General features: G+C 45.9%; 1 protein-coding gene across 3 annotated transcripts in view; it reads left to right on the forward strand.

Moving 5' to 3' along the window:
• The first annotated feature begins 9,878 nt into the window (after positions 1-9,878).
• RUFY3 (RUN and FYVE domain containing 3) overlaps positions 9,879-22,441 on the forward strand; it is a 119,378-nt gene continuing 106,815 nt past the window's right edge. The window contains exon 1 of one of the 3 annotated variants that reach the window (XM_083174541.1): positions 9,879-10,678. In XM_083174541.1, coding sequence (XP_083030667.1) covers positions 10,240-10,678 — 439 coding nt within the window. In that variant the 5' untranslated portion in view covers positions 9,879-10,239. The remainder of the gene's footprint in view (positions 10,679-22,441) is intronic. The other 2 variants (XM_083174542.1, XM_083174561.1) reach the window with 2 other exon arrangements.

Here is a 22,441-nt window from a genome sequence, read left to right on the forward strand (position 1 = left end):
CTACTGGGGCCGCTCCTTCGACCCTGATGAAGCTAAACTTGCGAAGCGTACGCTGATCAGACACCTAGTGTGTGAACCACCCTACCCCTTCGCCACATACCAATGTATTTTTGATCTGTAATAGGCCAATAACACAAATCCAGTGCTCTACTGTACACAGATTCCCGCAAATAGTGACGCAGTATCTGGCATCAGATTCCGCGTTCAGTCTGCTCTTACTGTTCCCAGTGACCGAGGCAGTGCACACCGGCACACCTCGGACTCTGCCCCACAGCGGGAAGATCACTAAGCGGGGAACAGGAGCAGCCCCCGTAGCTGACGGCTGTGCTTGGACGCGATCATCACCCGTACTCGGCACAGACTTCCTATGCACCGGCAGCTCTGGAGTTATCCCACCTTACTCCGTGACATGGAGAGCGTGAATTTTTCAAATGATATGCATTAACAATAAACGCTGCTTTCTGTTGTGATTAAACATTACCTGTACTCTAATTGATAAAACAGCAAGACACCTTTACTACTAGCAGACTGCAAGGGCATTGTTCCCAAATCGGTAGAAATTATTGATATTTCACCTTATTTAGGTGTTTAGTCACACCACCATACAAGAACAAGTGGTCGCCCAACATTTTGCACAGGCACGCCACAGCATGGCAAACCTGCACTATCGCATGATAGATTATGTCCCACCAATGTTACGTTGTGATGACAGGGATAGGCAGCTTCTTCGCCAGGAAACCAGGTGGAGATTTACATTAAACACCATCAATCCAGGGGGTCTCAATGAGGCAATTAATTATAATTGCTTTTTATGAAGTACATAGTGGTTGACATAGTCTATGTTCATTAATCAAAAAAGGATGATTAAACAAAAAATCTTTAATCAAATAATGTAGTTACATACAAAAAATATATATCGTACTATAAGAAGTTAATTATATAAGTAGGGGTGTTGCAAAAATATCAATGAAATAGTTTTTTAATTATTCATCATGTTATTCACAAAATGATCCACATTGTATTCATTTCACACTCTAATAGTTATCTAGGAACCACTGCCATCTAGTGGTGGTTATGCACCATCACTTGGGGGAACAGCAAGCTGGCTGGAAGCGACCTGATGTTTCATGTGGAATACCCCCACTACAGAATCAGTACTTGTGTGTAAGATACAGTTCTGTGATTTTAAATTCCCTTTGTTATTTTGTTTTGAGTTGTATTCTTTTGTGTAAACTTTTAAAATCTTTGTAATTATCTTTGTAACCATTTTTATCACTAAGCTCCTAAGTATTTCTTGGAATAAATAATACATAATTCCAGTTCTGAATTTGTGTTCTTAGGACTTAAAAGGGCGGTCTACACTATAACCTTTTTATATATTGTATTGTGTATCTGGACGTATGCAAGCGTCCTTTCTTGAACTTGCATTGGTGGCAGTGACCTGATATAGGGGACCCGTGTGTCCAAAAGTGAACCCCAGTCACGGCCGGAGCTGCTAAGGTTGACATATCTGGAGGAGCGACGGGTGGGTCCGTGGCATTTGGTGGGTCTGCAAATTTGAAGCCTTGCGAATCCACCAAACCCGCCTTGCAAATGGAGGCCTTGCCCACCACCCATTCGCAAGGACGATTCCCTTGCAGGCCCTGCGAATGGCTGTTTCACAGTAACATCCATTCGCCAACCATCGAATGATGTGGGTGGTCAGTGACCATCGAATGATGGCGAAGGTGCACCACATAAAAGTGATTCTAAAGTCACCTTCAGGAGGAAGTAGGTGGGCAGCTGACATCAGGTGATGTCAGCTGGCCGCCCCCGCACCATCAGGGCATTTGCATGAGAATGCTCTGCATTCTCATGGGAACACCCATGAAATGCTGGGTGTTCCAATATGCAAATGGCCCTGTCCACCACCCCCCACCCACACACACACACTTGGGTACGTGCCCCCAGCAAACACCCTGTTAGCACCCAGCCTCTGCACATGCGCAGAAATGACCCTGTGCATGTGCATATGCCCACCATTGGACGGACCCCTTGTGAATGGAAGGGTCTGAACGAACAGACCTGAATAAAGCCCTTAGTGTCACAACAGCTCTGGCAATGGCAGCTATCTATGACAGATAGATATACAGATAAATCTATCTATATATACATATAGCTATATATATATTGAACCTCTCTCCTTAAAGTTCTTGATGATCTGATAAATAGTTAATTAAAGTGCAAACTTACTAAAAGCAATATCCTTGCCTTAGGGATGTTCTTTGGGAATTATTGATGGTTTATGACCAATGTTAATTATTTTGCCATCAATGGGAGAGAACCAGACGGTTTTACTCCATCGATGGCACAGAATAAACTAATAAGGGGATTTTTGTAAGAACTTACCGTTCAAATCCCTTTCTCTGAATCCATCCTGATGACACAGCTCAACCATGGGATATAGGAGGGTCTGAAGGAGCCAGGCACCTATGCTAAAGTCTCCTCCCTTCTGCATCCCTGCATTCCTCAGTTCAATTTCCAGAGCACACTAGGATACATTAACTCAGTACAAAGCCTGAACATATTAATATGCACAATCAAATAATTATAACCATCATAACATGACCAACATGAAACGACATTACTTACTGAGCGTATAGGGAGGGATCACTGTGTCACCAGGATGGATTCAGAGAAAGGGATTCGAACAGTAAGTTCTTACTAAAATCCCCTTTTCTCTTTCATCCATCCTGGTGACACAGCTCAACCACGGGATGATCAAGAGCCGGTCCTTTGGGAGGGTATGCTCAGGCCCGCAGTTCTCATCACTGCTCGCCCAAATGAAGCATCCTCTGATGCAAACTAATGGAACCTGTAGAATTTGGTGAATGTGTGAACAGAGGACCAAATGGCAGCCCTGCATACTTGCTCCGCCGTAGCCCCGTGGTGCACAGCCCAAGAGGCAGCAACCGACCTGGTGGTATGAGCATTAGATCTGGAGGGCACTGGTTTGCCAACTTTAGTATAGGCAAATGCAATCACCGACCTTAACCAATGGCCAATGGTCTGCTTTGAAGCTGGCCAGCCTCTTTTGTGTACATCATACAAGACCAATAATAAGTCAGTTCTACAAAACCCCTTCACTCTGTCCACATAAATGCACAAAGCACGAACCACATCCATATTCTTTAGTCTGTCCCTATTCCTGACCTCCTCAGGAGGACTAAACACTGGAAGAACAATTTCCTGGTTTAAATGAAAAGTGGAAACAACCTTAGGCAAAAACTTAGGGACTGTTCTCAGCACAGCCCTATCATCATGAAATACCAAAAACGGAGACCTGCTAGACAAGGCCCCTAACTCTGAAACACCCCTGGCAGAGGCAAAAGCCAACAAAAAGGTCAGTTTCCAAGTAAGAAACTTTAGGTCAGCCGATCTTAACGGTTCAAATGGAGGTTTCTGTAGAACAGATAACACCAAAGATAAATCCCAAGGAGCTACCGGTTGTCTATAAGGAGGATTCAAACATGTTACCCCTTGGATAAAGGTCTGCACCTCCGGTAGAAAGGCCATTTTCTTCTGAAAGAAAATAGACAATGCTGACAATTGCACCTTCAGAGATTGAAGGCTTAATCCTGATGAAAATCCATCCTGTAGAAACTCCAACAGTCTTGAAACTTTAAACCTAGACGTGTGAACTTTCTGTCTTTCACACCATCTAATATACATTTTCCAAACCCTGAAATAATTAGCTGCAGAAACGGGTTTTCTTGCACTAAATGTTTCAAGAGCCAGGCTGTCAAATTGAGCCGAGGTAGGTCCTGATGAAGAAGGGGCCCTTGTCTAAGAAGGTCTGGCTGAAGTGGAAGATTCCACAATGCTGTCGACAAGCTCAGAATTTTGGAATACCAAGATCTCCTTGGCCAATCCGAATCTTGAAATTCCAGGGCACTGTCATGGCATCCACCGCCCAAGCCAAAGGATCCCTGGTCCTCACACAGAACATGGGAAACTTGACAATTGTGCCAGGACACCATCAAGTCCATCTCTGGCAGTCCCCAACGAGCCACTATTTCCTGGAATACCCTCCGGTTGCAATGCCTATTCTCCTTCCAGGAGATCCGCTCTGCTGAGGAAATCTGCTTTTACATTTCCAAACTCCTGGAATGAGGCCAGAACATTGGCTTCTGCCCACTCGAAGATCCGAGACAGTTCCTTCATCATCATTATGCTGCGAGTGCCCCCTTGCAAAAGCCTCTTCCAGACTTCTCGCAGCTCCAGTACATTGATCGGTAAGGCCGATTCTTCCCTGGACCACAGGCCCTGCAATCTCAACTCCAGGGCTACTGCCCCCCCAGCCCCTGAGACTGGAGTCGTTGGTGAACACCAGCCAATCCCATGACCGAAGGGAATGACCCAACTGGAGAGATTCCACATCTGTCCACCACAGTAAGGAATTCCTCGTTTCTGGGGTTAAGAGAATCTTCTCTGTTTTCATGGTCTTGGGGTTCCCTGACCAACACGCAAGAATGTTCCATTGGAACGGCCTTGAATGGAATCTGGTGTACTGAAAGGTCTCGAAGGTCGCCTCCATCTTGCCCAGCAGTTTCAAGCATTGCCATACTGACGGACCGGGTGACTGTAAAATGGTCCAGACTAACTGGCAAATGTCTCTGGCCTTTGATTCTGGAAGAAACACCCAATGAAGATGTGTGTCCAGAAGGACTGCCAAGAACTGAAGCCTCTGAGTAGGGCACAGCTGATACTATGGTAGATTTAAAATCCACCCATGGCTCTGCAGAAACTGAATTGCTGCTGACAGATCTTCCTGCAGCTTCTGTGCTGACTCTGCTTTGAACAAAAGGTCGTCCAGATACGGGATAATGGCAATTCCCCCGAAGCCTGAGTGCTGCTGCCATGACCGCCATTATTTTCGTGAACACCCTTGGAGCTGTTGCCAGTCCAAAGGGAAGAGCCCGAAATTGCAGATGCAAATCACCTATCGCAAAACGCAGCAAAGACTGATGTTTTTCACATATACAGTAGGTACGTGCAAATAGGGTAGGAATTCTCCTGGCTCCAGGCTCAGGAGAACTGTTCTTAAGGATTCCATTCTGAAGTGATCCACCCACAAGTGTAGGTTCAGAGACTTCAAGCTCAGAATTGGTCTGAGCGACTTGTCCGGTTTGGGTACCAAGAAAAGAATAGAGTAAAACCCCTTCTTCCTTTCCTCCCACGGTACCGGGACCACCATGCTCTTTTCCAGGATCGACTTCGCCACCCCCAAAAGGGCCTTTCTTAAGCCTGCCTCCCTGGGTAAAGGTGTAGGGAGAAACCTCCTTAGAGGTACTCCTCTCAGGTTGATCCTGTATCCCTGGAAACCACATTGAGAACTCAGAGATCCTGGCCAGATAAGGCCCAAGTGTCCCGGTACGGCAAAAGGCGACCCCCTCACTCTGAATCCAGACCAGGGAGCCTCCGGCCCATCATGCGGAGGGCTTCTCCTCACCCTTGGCAGCCTGTTTTTTTGCAAAGGCTCCAAAACGGAACTTGGGAGCTTTTCCTTTCCCAGCAACAAATCTTCCTCTACCAGACTGCCCTCTGGAGGATGCACCCCCTCTAAAGGAGGGACGAAAGGACTGGCAAAAAGCAGCAAACCTAGAAGATACTTGTTTTACTGCCCGTGTAGGAAGATATGTACTCTTTCCCCCAGTTGCCTGTTTAATGATGGATTCCAATTTAGAACCAAAAAGTAACTCCTCTTTAAATGCCAATGCCCAATGAGACTTCTTATGCCTGGTACACACCAGGATGATGGTGCTCGTCAGTGGGTTATCACAGGAACGTACGACCCGCTCATGAGCTGACGGCGTCACCGACCCACCGCGAAAATGCCCCTAATGTGATCGCGATCCGATCGTGACCCCCACCCACTACAATGGTCGTTTCTGAGATCCTAGCTGCAGCAGAAAAGACCGACCAACCAACCGGGCCACGCATCGGATCGGGATCGCATCAAAAGGGCAGTGAAATGGCCCAAAACACGGCCGATTTACATACAATTGTCCTGGGGTGTACCCCACATTAGATTTGTTGTCGGCATCCAATGCCTTAAGCCACAAGGCCCTTCTGGCAGTCACTGAAATGGCCAACACCTTAGAAGCCATTTTGACTCCCTCTTCACCAGCCTCAGGTGTATTCAGCTGCCGCCTTTAATTTCTCTGATAAGGCAAACGCTTCTGAATCTGCCTGAAAAAGCGAACACAGGTTATTTGCCCAAGCCATCATGGCCTTAAAGACCCAGGCTGAAGCAATAATAGGTCTCAGTGTAAAACCTACACCTTCAAAAACTGCCTTTAAACAACCCTCTAACTTTTTTATCCACAGAGTCCTTGAATGCAGCACCCCCTTGCACATGCAAAGCAGTTGCTTTAGACAGCCTAGCGACCGGGGCATCTACCAGTAGGACTCTCTCCCACAATTTTACATGCTCCTCAGGCATAGGGTACAGACTTAAAAACCTTTTGGGCATAAGTAGTCTCTTATCAGGCCATTTCTTCTTTCTGGTCCCATGACAAGTCTTCCATACACTCCCCGTCTTCCTCAGAGTCAATATTAGGGGTAGGTGCGGTGGATAAAGGACATCTCGGAGAGACCTCCGACTCCTTTGTAAACTGCTATATAAAAGCATTAATCTTGTGCACACTCTGAGCAGTGTCCTGCATCACTTGTAAAATGGCAGGGTCCCCCTGTGAGGGGGGAATGGAGCCAACCGAATGTTGAGAAGAGGACAATGGCCTGGGAGATCTCACCAACTCATCTCTCTGCCTGTTCAAAGCTTGTACTAAAGCAGAAACAGACTTTCCCAGAGAAGCTGCCCACGCAGGTTCTGGTTGCTCAGCCCTCTGGGCTTACGCTCCACTGGGCACAGACTCGCATATAGGACATATATCCCTATGGTCTATCTGTTCAGGGGTTAATTTAAGCACACAAAATTTGCAGTTAATTAACATGGCCAACGCTCCCTCCCCTAACACAGCAGCATTACACCTTTCAGTCATGATTATATCACAGTGCAATAAGTCAGGCATCAGTACAAAACCAATATAGATCAGTGTACTTACCTGTCTGCTGTATGACCCTCTGTGGTCACCGGGGATGGCGTTGCCTTAGAAGAAACTAGTCACTCTGTCTGCAGGAAAAAACTCTTCTTCCAGCTCTGCACAGTATGGGTTAAAGGTCGACAGGACAGAGTGAAGGAAGAGACCAAAGTCCCTGCTACAGTGGGGAGGGAGGCTCTCTGGCGCCTTTTTCCCCCTGTGAGCCGCTCCTACTGCATGTTTCTTCTGTTTCCTGTGTCTCCCCTTCAATGGGGACCACATGTTATCGCCCAGCTGTGCGGAGCTCTTATAACAGGCTGCAACCTCCGCAGAGTTCAGCCTGTAAATCCTTTCAAGATGATAGCCGCCATCGCGGGGTGCCCGTCACCCATGATCCCCCCCTATGCAGGGAGCTGGCTCCTGGGTCCACCAGGGTCCAGGAAACCTCTCTAGTGAGGTTTTAGCACTGTGCTGAGAGACCAGACAGCATCTCTCAGTACACAGAGAAACTTATATTTATTTTTGCAAGATGCCGGGACACTGAGCAGAGCACCATCCCTGACACTTGCAAATCCCACCTCTTGATTGGCCCATGGGCCATTTACTGAAAGAGCAAGGCAATTGGCATTCGATACAATAGTTGGTGACCATAGATAGACATTAGCAGCTTGGCAACCATCGATGACAAATTCACCAATGGTCATCCCTACCTTACCCATAAATCCAGCTTTGTGCAAAGCAATAATGACTGCTAGGTTAACAGAGGAAGAATAATTTCAAGCACCACCCTCCTTTTAAAGTTTCCAGTCTGTGATTCCTAAACTGGGTACACACTAGTAGATATATGTGCAGATCAATTGATCTGCACATATAGCTACAATGGATCGGGCAGCATGTTCTCCATACACACTGCCCTATTCACAGTGATTGACATCAAAACTGGGCAGGTGCATTTCCATTGAGCTCTCAATCACCGGTGGCACCTGCAGAGGATGTACGGGTGGTTGGCCAGTCACCCGTACACATAAAACGATGGGTACTTGTTTCCTAGCACGTCGCCCCCGATTTTGATCAAAGTGCATCTTATCGCATTGCATCGCGATGTGATGCAATGCGATTTTTAATTGTACAAGAACCCTAATGGGTGCCTACAATGTTAAATGCACCCCCATTGTCAACGCCACCCCCACTGTCAACGCCAACCCGAAGCGTGGCGAGCGCAGTGAGCCCGCGAGTGGCAGCAGTACGCGTCCTCCGACCTTTTCATATCCCCACTATCCACGTCGGTGTGGAGCTGATTTTAGATAGTGTGGCGAGCCCCGCGAGCCACCGAGCCCGAAGCGTGTCGAGCACAGAGAGCCCCGCGTGGGGACACGGATTACTTTACATGTATTCCGCGTGCACTCGCCACGCTTCGGGCTCATATTCCGCGTCTGCTCGCCACGCTTCGGGCTCGGGGCACTATCTAGAAATCAACTCCACGCCGACGTGGATAGTGGGGGTATGAAAAGGTCGGAGGACGCGTACCGCCGCCGTTAAACACGCTTCGGGTTGGCGTTGATAGTGGGGGTGGCGTTGACAATGAGGGTGCATTTAACATTGATGGGTGCCATCAGGGTGCTTGTACAATTAAAAATCGCATCGCATCACATCGCATGCCATTGATGCTATGCGATATTTCATTGTACAAGCACTCCCGGTAATGTAACGGGAATATTGCATCGCATCGCACACCACTAAATATGGTATGCGATGAGCGCCGTGCTAGGAAACAAGTACCGAACGATGCGCCCATATATCTTTAGATATATCCGGCATTGGGGATGGCCACCGATGATTCAAAATCATTGATGGTTTATGGCCGATGTTGAATACTTTTGCCATCGATTTGGGAGAACCAGATGGTTTCCCTCCATCGATGGCACAGCAAAACTTTTTTCAAAGTGCTGGGACACGGATTATAGCTCCGCCCCGACACCCACGAAGCCCCGCCCGTGTGTTTTGATTGGTCCACAGGCCAATCAGTCAAACATAATGGATGACCATCGATATGTAAAACATTCGATCATCATCCATTGCATCATTTTTTTTTATACTATCGATAGCCAGTTGCACTTTTGTCATCAATAGCAAAGGAAAGATGTCCATCCCGGACTAGTATTGGCAGTGTTGCACTGTCACCGAGGTGATATATCTGTGAACTATGCAGTTCACAGATATATCAGTGGTACACACTGGCCAATGGTCCACCGATATATCGGCCAGTATGTACGCACAGTAAAATAATTAGCATAACATTATCAGCATCTTGTCCTCGTCAACACTCACCTGTGTCAATGAGAGAATCACAGAGCTGGTCCTTTTGTGGTAGAGCTGAGATGCAGTGGAAGTATTGTTTTTTGGGAAGTTCATTGTCATGGCGAAAAGGGACTTTGCAATAAATTGCTATTCATCTGGTCACTCTTCATGACATTCTGCAGTGTATGCAAATTGTTATTATAAAAACTGAGGTAGCAGACTTTTTGAAAATGTAAATTTATTTCATTCTTAAAACTTATAGACATGCCTGTTAACCAAGAACACGTACTATATACTATCATTATTTCTGTTGTTTACATCCTACGTATTGCATGTCATGATAAATCCATTTCAACGAAACCAAACGCTGTCAGCAGCAGCAGGTCTCTGGTGCACACACACACACATAGCAGCGCCGTGTACACCGTATCATGTGTGCGTGCTCACACAGCCTGAGGAAGGGAGGAGTGCTGAGGGCGGAGCAGCAGCCGAGGAAGAGCCCGGCTTTCGGGCAGCGTCTGCTTCCTCCTGGCTGACGGCAGAGTTCCGGGCGTGCGCGCGCTGGCCGGGACAGTCAGTGTTCTATGTCTTACCTCCCGTATGTCTGACGTCTGCTAATTAGTGGGGAGGGGAGTGCTGTATATCCCTCACCCCGCCTGTGTGTAGCCGCCTTTCCCTCAGCCTGTATCAGCATGGAGTGTGAGTGAGCGGGGCTGGCGGAGGAAGACACGCAGAGGATACAGTAAGAGGATGACCGTAGGAGCTGTGTAGTACCGTTCCCGGGCGGCACCAAGAGCAGCGCTAAGCACCGAGAGCAGCAGCAAGGAGCGGAGACCCCGTCACACCCGAGCCGCTCAGCATGGAAGGGGAGCAGCAGCAGCAGGAAAAGAACGGCTTCAAACCCAGCACAGGGGTGCACGGCAATGGCAGCCCCCAGGGAATGGCTCTGCATGGGCGTGACTTGGAAGTAATCCCTCTGCACCTAGAGGAGAGTAGCTGCCAGCAAGGTGTGGATTCCCCCCCTGCATCACCATTGCCTCCGCCCATATTCCTCTATCCAGGTGCAAGGAGGCACAAGCATGTGCGATCTGCCCCATGCAGTGCTCCTGAGGCTGGAGTGCACCTCCTGAACGAGTATACCCGCACCTCTCCCTCCTCTTCCTCCTCCCAGCCTGGGTTCCCAGACCTGCCATCGCCTGGAGCAGGGGCTCTGTCCCCCACATCCTCCCTGCAGCTCATGATGCTAATGATGAATTACACAGGGACAGGCAGCGGGGGCGCAGATAAAGTGCAGAAAAGTGAGTACAATGGGTGCTTCTGGTTACACTTATGGACCATTTACTCCATGTACAGCGATTGTGTACTTCGATGCGTTTTGTTTATGTGCAGCTCTATTGTCTGTTCTAGTTGCTACTAATGTTTGTATGCAAGATTTGTTTATGACATGTGGTAGTGACGAGACCGAATTCTGGGGCAGATGTATTAAGATTTAACAAGAGATAAATCCCAAGTGTTATAAGGAGAGATGAACGTCCAGCCAATCACCTGCTAACTGCAAGGAGCTGATTGGCTGGACGTTTATCTCTCCTTATCACCCTTGAATTTACCTCTTGTTAAGGCTTGTTACATCTGCCCCATTGTTTTATCTTTCTATTGACATGTCATTTAAATACTAAAGATGCCCATCCACTAGTGCAACTTATCGGAGGCTTATAGTTGCATGTCAAGTCCCTTGAAGTAACCGGTAGCTTCCTTTTGCATACAATTGGGCAGATGTATTAAAGCCTTAACAAGAGATAAATGCAAGTGTGATAAGGAGAGATAAACGTCCAGCCAATTACCTGCTAACTGCCATGTTACACGCTGTGTTTGAAAAGTCAGTTAGGAGCTGATTGGCTGGACGTTTATCTCTCTATCACCCTTGCATTTATCTCTTGTTAAGGCTTAATACATCTGCCTCAATGTATTTTATGCAATCCTAGTCATGGCTGTGAGATCCTTCAAATCCTTTTGACAGCCATGACGATCTCAGAGTCTGATCTGATGTGCACAGGACCATGCAATGGAATCAGTGGTTAAACGCATGCGATATGGCGATTTTCACATGATTTATCTGCCTGATGGGTGAAAGTCTTGTGAAAAATATAGTGCAGCCTGTGCATTTAGTATCCTGTATCCGTGCATCCATTATCCGAATTATTCCAAAAACCATGGTTATTGGAATCATTCGAAAAAATTTTTTTACCCCCCCCCCCCCCCAACCCTCTTTTCATACTTACCAAGTCCCAGGGCGTCCACAGCAGGCCTCCGGCATCTTCTCCAGGGCCTCCAGCGGTCCCAGGACACCCGTGCAATGTATTCCTGGGACCGCTGGAGACCCAGAGAAGATGCCGGATTCCTGCTGGGGACTGCGTGGACGCCGAGGGACCACCGGACACCATCGGGGGAGGGGGACAGGTAAGTAAGCCTAAAAAAAAATATTCGAAAATTTCCCCTATCCGGAAAGTTCGTGGTTCCGAGCATTTCATATAGGGGATACTCAACCTGTAATAGATTGCATCGTATCTAGTGCAAAAAGCATGCTGCTGTAGCACATTGTATGCTTTTTGTTCTAGATACAATGCAATATAGTACTAAAAGCACATAATTCATTGATCTGTGTATGAGCACCTTAATATGTGTACAGTGTCAACAGATTGCCAGAGACTGACAGGTCCGGTCTCAAGCTGGCTCCTTTATATATTTGATTGACAGCTCCACAACTTTGTAGTCTGTTAAAAATAACTTATATTTTTGCCATAATTCAGACATCTCATAATTATCTATCTATCTCTGAACCGTATAAAGACATCATTTCTATATATGGTTCATAAGTTAAAAGCAAGTGTTTTTTTTGTTTTTATTACAGTATTTTCTTTGTTATTTTAGGTAAACAGACACAGGGCAGTCTTGCATTTTAATACGCTTCACTCCTAATGTAAAAGCTTTAAAGGAAAGCTGAAAAAATTCTCAAACTTAACAAAAGGCCATAAAGAAATGATGGTTATTGTGTTAAAGAAAGAAAGGTACTAATATGTTAGTTGGGCGCCCACTATAGTTAGTACGCTCATACCCCCACTATCCATGTCGGCATGGAGAAATCTTAGTTTAGGCAAATATAACTGAACTATAACCTTAACTATTTATGACCCAGTGTATGTTTTTGGTGTATCTAGACAAATGAGGCTTTAATTAACCCACAAATAAAAAAAAAATGGTTTATTTGCTTTAGTTTTTACAATTTCCTAGCATTGTATGTAGTTCGTACACCAAAACATTGCAATTCATTTAATTCAATAATTTGATACTCTGGCAACTCTTCTTACTGTTCGTATAATGATTTAGCTGAAATTTGATTAAGTATGTCATTTTACATGCTTTGGTGATCTTTCTGGGTGAAGCCATTTTTCAAACTCGCAGCTACTGTTTCATGCTGGTACAGCCATATGCCGGAGAAACATTATGTTCGTACATTTAAATGTACATTGGGATTTGAATTGCAACCTTCATTATGATACAGTTTAACCAATATTGTTGGTACTTGTTTCCTATCTGGGCGCCCGCTACGTTAATTGCGCACCATGCTATTCTCCGTATGAAAATCGGATCGCATCGCATCGGATACCACAAATGCACATACACGATATTGAACGATGCGATCCGATTTTTTTCCCACTTTTATGGTTGGCCCATAGGATATATAGGAAACCCCCCCCCCCCCCTGATGGTTTAAAATGCGCCTCCATTGTTAACGCCACCCCAGTATTGACGTCAACCCGAAGCGTGGCGAGCGCAGCGGTACGCGTCCTCCGACTTTTTCATACCCCCACTATCCACGTCGGCGTGGAGTTGAGAATAGAATAGTGTGGCGAGCGCAGCGAGCCACCGAGCCCGAAGCGTGGCGAGCGGACGCGGATACTTCACAGGTATCAGTGTCCCCTCGCGGGCTTCACAGGTATCTGCGTCCACTCGCGGGGCTCGCTGCGCTCGCCACGCTTCGGGCTCGGTGGCTCGCTGCGCTCGCCACACTATTCTATTCTCAACTCCACGCCGACGTGGATAGTGGGGGTATGAAAAAGTCGGAGGACGCGTACCGCTGCGCTCGCCACGCTTCGGGTTGACGTCAATACTGGGGTGGCGTTAACAATGGAGGCGCATTTAAAACCATCAGGGGGGGTTTTCCTATACAAATCGTGGGTTTGCGGGGTTATTACATTGAAATCAATGTAAAATCGGGTCTCAGGGACCATTTAACATTGATTCCAATGTAAAAATCGGGGTTGATCGCGTCACCGCATGCGATGCGATCCGATTTAAAATGAAATCGGGTCGGATCGCATCGTATGCCATCGTACATCATCGCGTACCGAATCCGATGCGATACGATTTCATTACGGTGCCGTACGTTGAAAACCTGGGCGCCCAGATAGGAAACAAGTACCATATTGTTTTTAATAATGTCCATTTAAATGGACAAGTGGTCGTAAAGGGTTTTGTGCTTTTTTAATGTGTAATCTTATGTAGGTTTCCCATTTTAAAAAGCTGAAGTAATGATTAGTTAAGTAATAAATGATTAATATTTGTAACCCATCCATGGTAAAAGAAAGAAAAACCTTACCAAGAATGTTCACTTGGAGGCAGCAGTCAAAAAAACACTGTCTTTGCTAATGTTCATAGCGGTCAATTCGATATGGCGTGCAGTGAATAGTGCCGGGAGGGTGTTCCCGGGGCTATTCTAATCAGTGCACTGCCAAGTTGGAGAGTTCTGGTACTGGCGTTTTTCATCTTAAGTGCCCGCAGCGATGCTCTTTGTGCCGTGCAAGGACTCAAAACAGCATAGTCCTGCTCTTGACCAGGATTGGAGTGCCAGGATTTAAGACCCGTGTTGACCCTTTCACACCACCAAAAAATCTGGGTTTTGCGGCAAATTACCAGGTTGAAAAGCTTTCACCCAGTAATTTGCGGGTGGTGTGAATGGGGTGGCTGGTGTGAAAGGGGTATAAGTGTGCGAAGCAGGTAAATACCAGGAGAAACACCACTAAAGGTGCCCATACACGTTACAATTATTGTATAAAATATTGTATCTCATCTCATTGCATAGGTTTTGCAATGCAATGAGATGAGATCTAGTACAAAAAGTATGTGCAGCACATACCTTTTGAGCTGTGCGAGGAGATGTGACAGCAGTGCGCATCTCATCGCACATAACAATTGTACCGTGTATGGGCACCTTAAGTCCTAATTTTTATAGCAGCAACACTACATGGCATAAAATGGTCCACAATTCCCTAAATGCTCCTCCAGCCATAACCTGGGGGCTACAGAGCAATAGATGAAAATGATCTGTAATAACTGTAATGTAGCTGGCCAGTGATGTCCACAGGGGACCTAATGCATGTCAGATGAAACGCACCACACCCTAACAGCGCCATCCACTGACCCGTTGAATCATCCATCTGCCTGAAACCATTGAACCTTGACTCATTGGATCAGGCTACACAATTCCAGTCATCTTGTTCACACGCCCAGCCAATGTGCACAGCCTTGTGGAACCCGTATGCCATTGGCTCTGTACCCCATAGAAGAAAGGGAACATTGCACTGGTTTAAAGCTAATGTTATTGTGTCCCCAGCATTCAATTATACAGTTCTCTTTTGGTCATTTGTTACATTGCATGCCACTCTATGCGGTCTACAGTTAGCCATAGTTTCTTCCCCAGTCACAGCGGTGTTTTACTCTGTATGTCTTCCTTGATGTAATTGCATTCCACCCATGAAATCGTTGCATGTGAAAATCCAAATTCCTTGTTGATTTTAGAGATGGAGACTCTAGAATAGTGTGCCGAGTGCAGTGAGGCACCATGCCCGAAGCATTGCGAGAGCATGCGGTGCACTGGTTAGTGGCAAAAGAAGTGTGAAACCCAGGTCAACATTTTCACTGTCGGCCTTCCCAATGTCTACCCAATGCTTGTGTCGACCTTTATCACCCTGTCAACCTGAAACCATGTTGACCTTTTGAGTGTCCACCTAAGGACTGTATACCATATGTGTTTCAGAAATAAATTGCAGAATAAAGACTGCAATCCTCAAATAGAGTAAAAGAAATCATGATGCTTCCTGTCTTACATGCAGTATAGGAATGGCTTCAGTGTTCCTGGTGAATGAACGAGATGAAGGTATATGGTTGTTGGGTCAACTAGTGTTCATTCTAGCACCCGCCATATTTGAAAACCCATGCAGTTCCTCTTCCGTGCCTGGGGTGTCACTGTCTGCTGTAGTGCTTCTAGCACAGTGTGGTCTGTAAATATGAGCACTGATATGCAAACTAGATCTGTGCTAGAAACACCACAGCAGACTGTGACACCCCAGGCAGGGAAGAGGAACTGCATGGGTTTTCAAATATAGCGGGTGCTAGATTGAACACTAGGTCAACGACGTCAACCACTGAAGGTCAACACATAGCTCGACATGGTTTTTTTTGAGCCGACATATGCCGACAGGTGGTATTTCATGCCCTACCATCCACAAGGGTGTGGAGGCAGAATAGAATAGTGTGCCAAGCAAAGCGAGGCACCGTGCTCGAATCATTGCTAGAGCAAAAAAAAAAATTTTTTTTAAAGTGAAAAACCCATGTCAACCTAGACACTATCAACATAATGCTTGTGTTAAACTTCGATCCTTGTTGACCACATCCCCCTGAGTGGTGGACTTCCCTAGGGCAGGACAAACTTACCAGGGCAGGTTTGTCCTGCCCCAGAAGTATTCACCACTCAAGCTGCATCCACTGGTATTCTGCAACAGCCGCTGCTCCCCTGGGGCTACTGCTGCCTGCTTCAGCTATTTCAGGCCGCTCGGGGATGTTCGGGAGACCTCAGGAATTCGTGTGTTCAGGCGCCCGAACACACGAACGGCCTAGGGCTCCCGAATGTCCCCGAATGGGGCCTGGTGTCGGTGGGCAGCCATAGGGGAACCCTGGCAAACCAGCGTACGATCGCTGGGGAGCCAACATGAGGGATGTGTGTGCCCCTAGAAGTGGTGCACTGCTGGAGGCACCACTGGCGCACACCTAAGATACTGTAGTAATAGCGATTTACATCATTCAATATCTTTAAACATTACAAGAGATAGACGTGAGTATTCAACCTGATTCGAATGTCATTTATTATAGTGCAGCATTCCATTTATCTAGGGGTTAAATTTAAAGTTTCTAAAAATGAAGAGGTGATGTTGCCCATAGCAACCAATCATATATTTTTAGATACTTTAGTATATTTGCCCCTTTTTATACCCCTTTCATATTGCAAATACCGGGTCGCACACGGGATTTGGTCACGGGACCGTCCCTGGAGTAACCCTGCATTTGTGATATTTGGTACTGACAGCGACCCGGCTTATTGCTGGGTCACTAACATCAGCCAGGGGCCTTGGTGGAGCATCAGGCAGGGGCAGAAGAGGAGGCAGCACTGAGGTAGCTCAACCCGGGTTACCCAAGTCGGACTACCCAGAAACCCAGGTCCGACTTGGGAATAACACTGCTTATCCCCTGGGTCGGATTGCCGGGTTGCTACAGCTGGGATATACAACATGGTCCTTTCATATCACACACAGACCCGGGATCGACCCAGGTTATTTTGATGATCTGAAAGGGTTTATAAGTGTTTTCATGTAATCGGGAGGGTTATTTCTTTCTTTCTCTATTTTTGCAAGTGCATGTTACGTTAGCAGGGTTCTTCCCTTTTTTTTTTATACACCAAACGTATTTACGTCAATAAGGGGCCCATTTAAAAATGTTTTTATTATTAAGCAGCCCATACACGGACCGTTTAACGGATCCGTTTGGGACTTAAATAGTACACATCGGATCGGATCGCATCCCTAGTGCATGCAGTGTGCATGCACTGCGATCCGATGTGTACCTAGTACAAAAAGTATGTGCAGCACATACTTGTAACGTACTATGTGATGCGCGGGAGCGCGCATCGCATAGTACAGAACGGAGCCGTACACAACGGACCGTGTATGGGCTCCATTTTTATTATTTAACTTTCTTCGTATTTGTTTTCCAGGACTTTTCAGTGGATAAAATTACAAAAAAATATGTTAAAACAACAAAGATGTGTTTGATAGTGTTAATAAAATGTAATCTCCAATGGGCACATGAAAATCCCGGAATTTTGCCGTATGTCTGAAAGGGGTATTATTAGTTAGAATATGCTGAAATGTATTGGCAGTCTACCTACATGGAATAATTTAGTGTAATGCATATAACTGACTGTAGGGGGCATTATTGCCAGTGTATTTGAACTGTTAGAAAAGTGAATACCTTGTTCAGTTACTCCGGTTTAAAACCTGTTCCCTGTTTGCAAACTGTTGACTATAAAATTTAACGTTGGAGTGTTGTACGTGCTGTTTAAAAATGTTTTTTTGGCGTTTTGTGCCAGGCTCCAGAATGCAATGTATTCCGGAGCTTGAAACCTGTGGGTAATGCCATCTTGATGTGGAGCTACCCAGTAGAAGCATTACAGGTTGAGTATCCCTTATCCAAAATGCTCGGGACCAGGAGAATTTTGGATAACTGATTATTTGTATTTCAGAATATTTTTATATTTCAATGATGTATCTTGAGGTATAATACATTTTTGTTGTACAAACACAAAATACACACAAACATATATTTTATTTATGCATGAAACAAGGTTTCAAAACATGAAACAAAGTGTGTGTACTATTTAGGGCACTGACCGTGAATGCCAATCAACCATTTTCTTGCACATATTTAGTGCCAGTCACATATCATGTCCTCAGTAGTGCCAGTTACTGTAAATATCCTGTCCCCGGTAGTGCTTTTAGCAAGAATTTTTTTTATTTTATTTTTCACTTTCTGGAATGTATGGTTTTCGGAATAATTTGATTAAGGGATACTCCTACTGTGGTGGTGGTTGTTTAACTTCTTCTAGATTAATTTGGGGTAAAAGTTCCGTTATCCAAATTAAATCTTCAGTTAAATACATTAAGCGAGGGAGTGCTATTCGTTGTGATGTGCCTCTAAGGATCTCAATGCCCAGCCATGCGCTTAATGGCACTATATTGTACTGTCATCACAAGTTTTCCCTGATGTCTTTATACTTTTGATGTTAGCAGATGGGATATGGTTTCCTAGAACAGCATACAGTATTATGCCCATTGCACTGAGTTTAATTCTAGCTGGGGGGGGGGGGGGTGTGGTTTATGGGCAAATACACTGCAGCCAACATAGGCAGAAATAGACTTGTCTGTACAGTCTATTTTCCGTGCGATACCGACAGTGCAGGCCGCGCATTGATATCGCATGCAGGGTAAATGCAGTGCGATTTTTGGATCTCTTTCTTTACAATTTTGACTGTAATCAAATTTGAAAGCGAAAATTGCATCGTGTTAATGGGGAAAAACAAAAATTATCCATGTGGCAGTGCCAGAAATGACAAAAAAACAAAAAACTCTTTAATATCTTCTTCACTCTGCAGTCACAATATGTAAGTGTGTGCATTACATTTTAAAGCACAATTCCCAGTTTATACATAACCAATCATATAGTTAAAGTGGACAGCATTGTTTAGCTGTAAGGTCTGTGTCAGTTTATTGGCATGTGGGCACAGTCGCACACACCCATAATAACATGTATGCCATAAGTCAGTTCTGTAATACACAAACCAAGCAGGCCCAATAAAACTATTTGTGTGCTGGTTTAAGAGCTCCAACAATTACAAGGAGCATGTGAATGAACATTTTTATAATGGATTACAGTGTCCATATACACACTAGCTGATTTTGACCTGAAAATCGCTAATTTTGGCTGTTTTGAGCGATTTTTCAGCTGAAAATCGCCTAGTGTGTATTGCCCACCGATGGCAGACTAGCGATGATGTGTGCTCCTGCATCATCGCTAGCAAAGTCTCCTGGTTTTACCAGCATGCCCGCGATGATGGCTGGTTTCTCAGCCATCATCGCTGAGTGTGTACAGCAGCCGGGCTGAAAGATGAGCCACTATCAGCCTGCCTGACAACCCTGCGCCATCCCCCAGCTCCCGCCCTGTATATGGAGCATACTCACCGACTGCTGCCCGGCTCTGACACTGCCACATGGACTGCTCTGCCTGCTCCCACACCGACACACACGCCATCGCCCCCCGGCCATACATCACTGCATGATGCCCCACCCAGCGGAACGCCCTGCTCCACTGTGTGGAGCATACTCTGCCCACCTATGATTTTTCTAAAGGCAGTAATATATACATGGCTGACACATGCCAGTCATGTATATATTACTGTCACCACTGCCCACCAATTATATTTATAAGGCAGTAATACAGATGGGGTCGCACTCTCCCTTGCCGCCAGCTCACCATATCGCTGGAGATGGCGTACGGTGAGCGCGATCATCTCTTTGCAGAGAATGCGGCACGCGAGCGTCTCCTGCGCGTGCACACCCCATTCTCCCCAATGGGAGCCGCTCCAAAGCAGTGGCCCCATCTGTATATACAATGTATTTATTACTGGCACCACTGCCCACCTATGTATATTTATATGGCGGCAACGTATACAGTTCCAGCAATGTATACATTGTGCAAGGCTGCAAATAATTGTTGCCATGCATATGGAGATTTAGCTTCAACGGGGTGGAGTTTTCCAGAAATGCAGTGAATAAATGGCCGCTGCTCCCACCCTTGGAATTCAAACCCCACCCATTATGTAGATAACCTTATATATGACAGATTTTCAGCAAAGTCTTTTGCCACCTGAAAATCTCTTGCTCTTTGGGGAAATAGCTTAAGGTCCGACTAGCGACTATGTCCAGTGGTTATGGACAGCGATGATTGCGTTCATCGCTGCGGGGAAAGCCACTCAGTGCATACACACTGAGCGCCTTTCCCCCTGCCCAGCGCCGACAGAGGGGGGAGGACGGCGTTGCAAAGCAGCTCATCTGCTGGGATAACCAGCAGATGAACGGCTTTCCCGGCGATGTTGCGGGAGCGCGCAGCAGTGCTCATCCATACATGCGCAGCAGTGCCGGGCCATACACACTGGGCGGCTTTGAGCGAAAAGCCGCTCAAACCTGCTGTTTTGAGTCACTTTCAGTTCAAAGTTGCCCAGTGTGTATGGGCCTTTAGTGCGTACGCACTACTTTGGTAAAAGATATCTATCAGAGATTTTGGCAAAGTCTTTTGAAATGAAAATCTTCTAATGTGTATGGGCCTTTAAATTAACAGCTTTTTATTTTTTTAAGGAAACAAATGCAAGAGTATAGAATAAAGAGAGATGGACATAGATCTCACCCTATTTTGTGCTACAGAGTTTTTTCGATGATATCGGCAGATCAGTGCACTGATTAGCAGATTTCATCATGTTGTGGCCTCCTGAAGAGTGTTGGTACTTATATGTTAGTTGGGTGCCCACTATAGTTAGTACGCTCATACCCCCACTATCCATGTCGGCATGGAGTTGATTTTATATAGTGTGGCGAGCCACCGAGCCCGAAGCGTGGCGAGCGTACGCGCAAAACTAAGAAAATAGCTTAGTGGGCGCCCAACTAACATATAAGTACCAGAAGAGTGTTTGTATGTGATGAGTGAGTTGATAATCAACCTTCAGAAGATTCTACCGTGATCTAGTTGGTGTGTGGTTTAAAGTATACTGTAGGACAGGGCTGGGCAATTGCGGCCCTCCAGTTGTTGATGAACTACACATCCCAGGATGCTTTGCATTAGTTTTGCTATGTGGCCATGCTGAAACTGATGCAAGGCATGCTGGGATGTGTAGTTCATCAACATCTGGAGGGCCGCAATTGCCCAGCCCTTCTGTAGGATATTCTTTGCATTCACTGATGTCCTGATGACGTCTTCACCAGCTGCACATCTGTTAACATAAACCGTTTTATTAAGATGAGTTTTTTTTTTATTTATTTTTTTATTGTAACGCCAATTTCTTCTTATGGAGCTCACATTTGGGTCGATTCTGTTCAAAACAATGTAAATAATGCCAGGAGAGAGCTTTCTGCGCTATTCTATTCAGCATGCTGCTAATTTGGAGAATGCATCTTTGACTTAAGTGCCCTGCGGCGATGCTCTTTGCACTGCGCTAGGGCACAAAACACAATCTCCACCCTAGCTTTGTCAGATTTCTGCTTTTCACCCCAGGATGGGTGCGAGCAGGAATTTGCTAGTCGGGGGTAGCAGAGCTCTGATGAGAATAGCTTCGGGAGTATAGAATGGACACCCATTGATTGTTGACACATGTCTGCCAGTTTTGAAGAGAAGCTTGTGATGAAATGGCAGCATCTGTTAGCTTCTGTGTCTTTCCTGCTCTCTTGTATTGATCTCTTTGCCTGTGTCTTTTGTTATTTCTGTGGTTTCTTGGCATCTACACATTGATTTTTAAAGTTTATTCATGTCCTGTGTATGACAGCCCCTTAAGCCTATGTGCACGGTACAAAATAAAGAATAGAAGAAAACCAGTTCACTATAGCTAGAAAAATAATCCTGAGCTCACAAACTGTGTGTGTGTGTGTGTGTGTGTGTGTGTGTGTATGTATGTATGTAAATAATTTACATGTGTTTTTTTCAAAGTAAAAGCTGGACTGCCAACACAAGTGTACAGTATGTGTAAAATTGTTTCATCCTGACTGCATCTAATTTGACACTACAGTTTTTTTTAGATGAATCAATGCAGTAAATGTTACGCTTACAATCAATGATTACCACCAATGGTGAAACTGCGATCAGGTATCACAAACCACACGAAGGCTGCGGCCGCACATTGCGGCTTAGCGGCACCCGCTTGGCCAGAAGGAGCCTGCCCTCAGCGGGACCCTTAGTGCGACTGTCCACACATATGCGGCAGGGCTGCAGCCACTGGATACACCGGTAGCAGGCAGTGGTTGGACAAGATGACTGAATTTCAAGGCGATCACATACAGTATATTCAAATGTATGTATTCACACAGTGCAGCTGTGTGTGTTCTACTTGAAATCTGTTCACCAGTGGCCGG

The sequence above is a fragment of the Crinia signifera genome, chromosome 1 (genome assembly GCF_055691185.1).
Source record: "Crinia signifera chromosome 1, ASM5569118v1, whole genome shotgun sequence".
Taxonomy (NCBI): domain Eukaryota; kingdom Metazoa; phylum Chordata; class Amphibia; order Anura; family Myobatrachidae; genus Crinia; species Crinia signifera.